General features: G+C 65.3%; 2 protein-coding genes across 2 annotated transcripts in view; both read left to right on the top strand.

Annotated features, from left to right (window-relative positions):
• Positions 1-415, top strand: part of MNEG_4558 (ankyrin) — a gene marked incomplete at both ends in the record, with an annotated part of 2350 nt that extends 1935 nt beyond the window's left edge. The window contains one exon of the mRNA XM_014046963.1: positions 5-415. Coding sequence (XP_013902417.1) covers positions 5-415 — 411 coding nt within the window. The remainder of the gene's footprint in view (positions 1-4) is intronic.
• Positions 416-1791: 1376 nt separating this feature from the next.
• Positions 1792-2492, top strand: MNEG_4557 (hypothetical protein; the record flags this gene model as incomplete). The annotated part of the gene is made up of 1 exon (XM_014046962.1): positions 1792-2492. A coding segment is annotated over one exon (701 nt), but the record flags the coding sequence as incomplete, so codon positions are not given.
• Positions 2493-2505: the final 13 nt, after the last annotated feature.

Here is a 2505-nt window from a genome sequence, read left to right as displayed (position 1 = left end):
GGAGATGAGGCGCCTGGACGCCAGCAGGGCGCGCTTTGAGGCCGAGCACGCCGAGGCTGAGCGCGAGGCTGCTGCTCAGGCTCAGCGGCTGCAGCGGGCAACAGCAGCGGCAGCTGCAGCGGAGGCGCGCGAGCGGGCCCTCGTGGCGCTGGTGCACGATGTGATGAACAAGCACACGGCGCGGCTGGGCCGCGACCTTGGAGAGAGCGCGCGCCTGGAGGAGGAGCGGCTGCGGGGCCAGGCCAGGGCCAGGGTCAGCGCGGAGGAGGCGCACCTGCGGGCGGCACTGGCACAGGAGTGGGAGCGCCTGCGGCAGCTGCGGGCCTCGTCTGACAACGAGGCTCTGCGGCTGCGGCGGATGCGGGACGAGGGGTCCTGGGGCTCAACACCGAAGCGATTCCGCAGGCACAATTAGGCGTCCGGCGCAGAGGTGCTGCGCCCATCAGGGGTTGCGCTGCTGAACCTGTGATGCGCGGGCCACTGTGAGCTGTGACTGCGCCAAGGTAACTCCATCTCACCCACCCTTCCTGCCCACCAAAAGCCAGTGGTGCGCAATGCCACGGCTGCACACAGTATGTGGGCTGTTGGGTGTCAGGCAGCAAAACTCAGCACCAAGCGGCGAAAAGCGGTAACCTGTGCTCTAGTGCAGCTGCGGGAGCCACTATACAAAGAACGAGTCACAATCCTCCACCCAGATCGATGATGCAGCTGGAACCCGCGTCCAATCATCCAAATCACCAATTGCCGGCACCATGCTGTTGCAAGCTTAACAAGTTCACAGCATGGACCACACCTGCACGTACGTTTGTTTTGCTAGCAGTCGCCCCATAAGCAACACTTATGTGCCCAATCACCTAACTGTGAGGCAGCAGCGTCTGGCCGCCAGTGTGTGTGCAGTGCCAGGAGGGACTTGAGACACTGAGGCGCGTGGCGGGCACGTCAGGCATGAAGGGGGTTAAGCGGCAGCACTGACCAGATCGGCGAGAGCAAGAAATTGGCACATCAAAACATCCACAGTGGCTTGGGCAGCACGAACAGAGCGCTCTAGAACTGACAGCACGGTCAGTGCTGTCCACCAGAGCGCCGTTGACCAGTCTACATGGTAGCTGGGAACTTGCTTTTACGGTACCGGTATCGTGCAACAACAAAGTCATTTTTAGATGTCTACCTGCAGATTTCGGCAGAGGTCAACTTGTCTACTGCACGCGCCTTGCATTGATCAACGCCAGCTGCAGGTGATCTGGTTTTACACACTTGGGCCAGCAGCGCGGGAAAATTGTGCCTTTGAATTTGTGAACATCTTATACGACATATAATCGATTGCAGACACCGCAGCCTATATAGACCAACCGGTGCCACACGGGCGTCACAGCATAATCAACAGCGCTCGGCGCCATCGAGTTCTGCCTCGCACAACGGCCGTGAAACCAGGTTGGTTTGAGCTCCATATAAAGCTGCATCACCTGTGCTCAGGGTGCGAAGCGGGGGGAGGCGCGGCAACACTGTGTCTGTGCCGGCTGCGACCGCCAGCACGTGCCGCACAAGTCCCCGTCCTCGACACGCCGTGCAGGTGCACTCGCTGCCCAGTGATAAGAGCTGCTACGCGCGGTTGATACCTGCGCCCGTGGGGAACGGCAGCTTGGTCGGCGCCCGACAGGTGACACAGCACGTATTGGCGGCTGCCAGCTTAACCACGCCCCCTGCGTCACCTGTATTCTCAAAGTGCGCCGGCGACAGCCGCAGCCACGACTTGAGGCAGCTTGGGGGAGGCTGCCCCAGCAACCTGCAGGGATGCTGTCCCCCTCAAAGCTGTGCGCAGCGGCGGTCGTGCTCTCGCAGCCGCCGGTGGTAGCCTGCGCCGCAGCTCGCCCGGCGGCCGCGCGCGTGCTGCACCTCGCGCGCTGCGTGCCGCCGAGCCTCCAGCAGCAGCAGCAGCACCAGCAAACACAGCAGCATGGGCTCGAGGAGACGGCTCGGCCACACATGCCCCCAGCGGCGCTCCTCAAGTCGTGCGTGTTGGCCGCCCCCTTGAGCACCAGCAGCAGCGACGCCTGCGGCGACGTCGTCGCCCCGGGTCCCCTGCTGCCCCCGCTCGCCGCGGCTGCGGCTGCCGCGGCGCCTGCCCCTCGCGCCGTGCCGGCGGCTCTCCGTGGTGGCGGCGTTGGCGCGGACGCCTTGGACCGCGGCAGCAGCGAATCCGACGAGGCCTCAATGCTGCTCGCAACGAGTGGCGCCACCGCGGCCGGCCCGCACCACCACCCCCACGCGCTCACCCCCCACAAAGCGGCCGCCGCCGCCGCATTGGCCACCCCCGCGCCGAGCCCCGACGCGTACACCGGGCCCCCGAGGGTTCCTGCCTACGAGGACGAGCCGCTGTCGCTGTCGTGGGTGCGGTCGCTGCCAGAGGTGGCGGGGCTGGGCGGCGGCGAGTGCGGGGCCGACGCGCGCGTGGGGCGCATCCACGTTGTGATGGGCCCCATGTTTGCCGGCAAGTCTACGGCGCTG

This window comes from Monoraphidium neglectum, assembly GCF_000611645.1.
Source record: "Monoraphidium neglectum strain SAG 48.87 unplaced genomic scaffold scaffold00639, whole genome shotgun sequence".
Taxonomy (NCBI): domain Eukaryota; kingdom Viridiplantae; phylum Chlorophyta; class Chlorophyceae; order Sphaeropleales; family Selenastraceae; genus Monoraphidium; species Monoraphidium neglectum.
The sequence above is the reverse complement of the archived record's forward strand: the minus strand, read 5'-3'. Positions and strand labels throughout refer to the sequence as shown.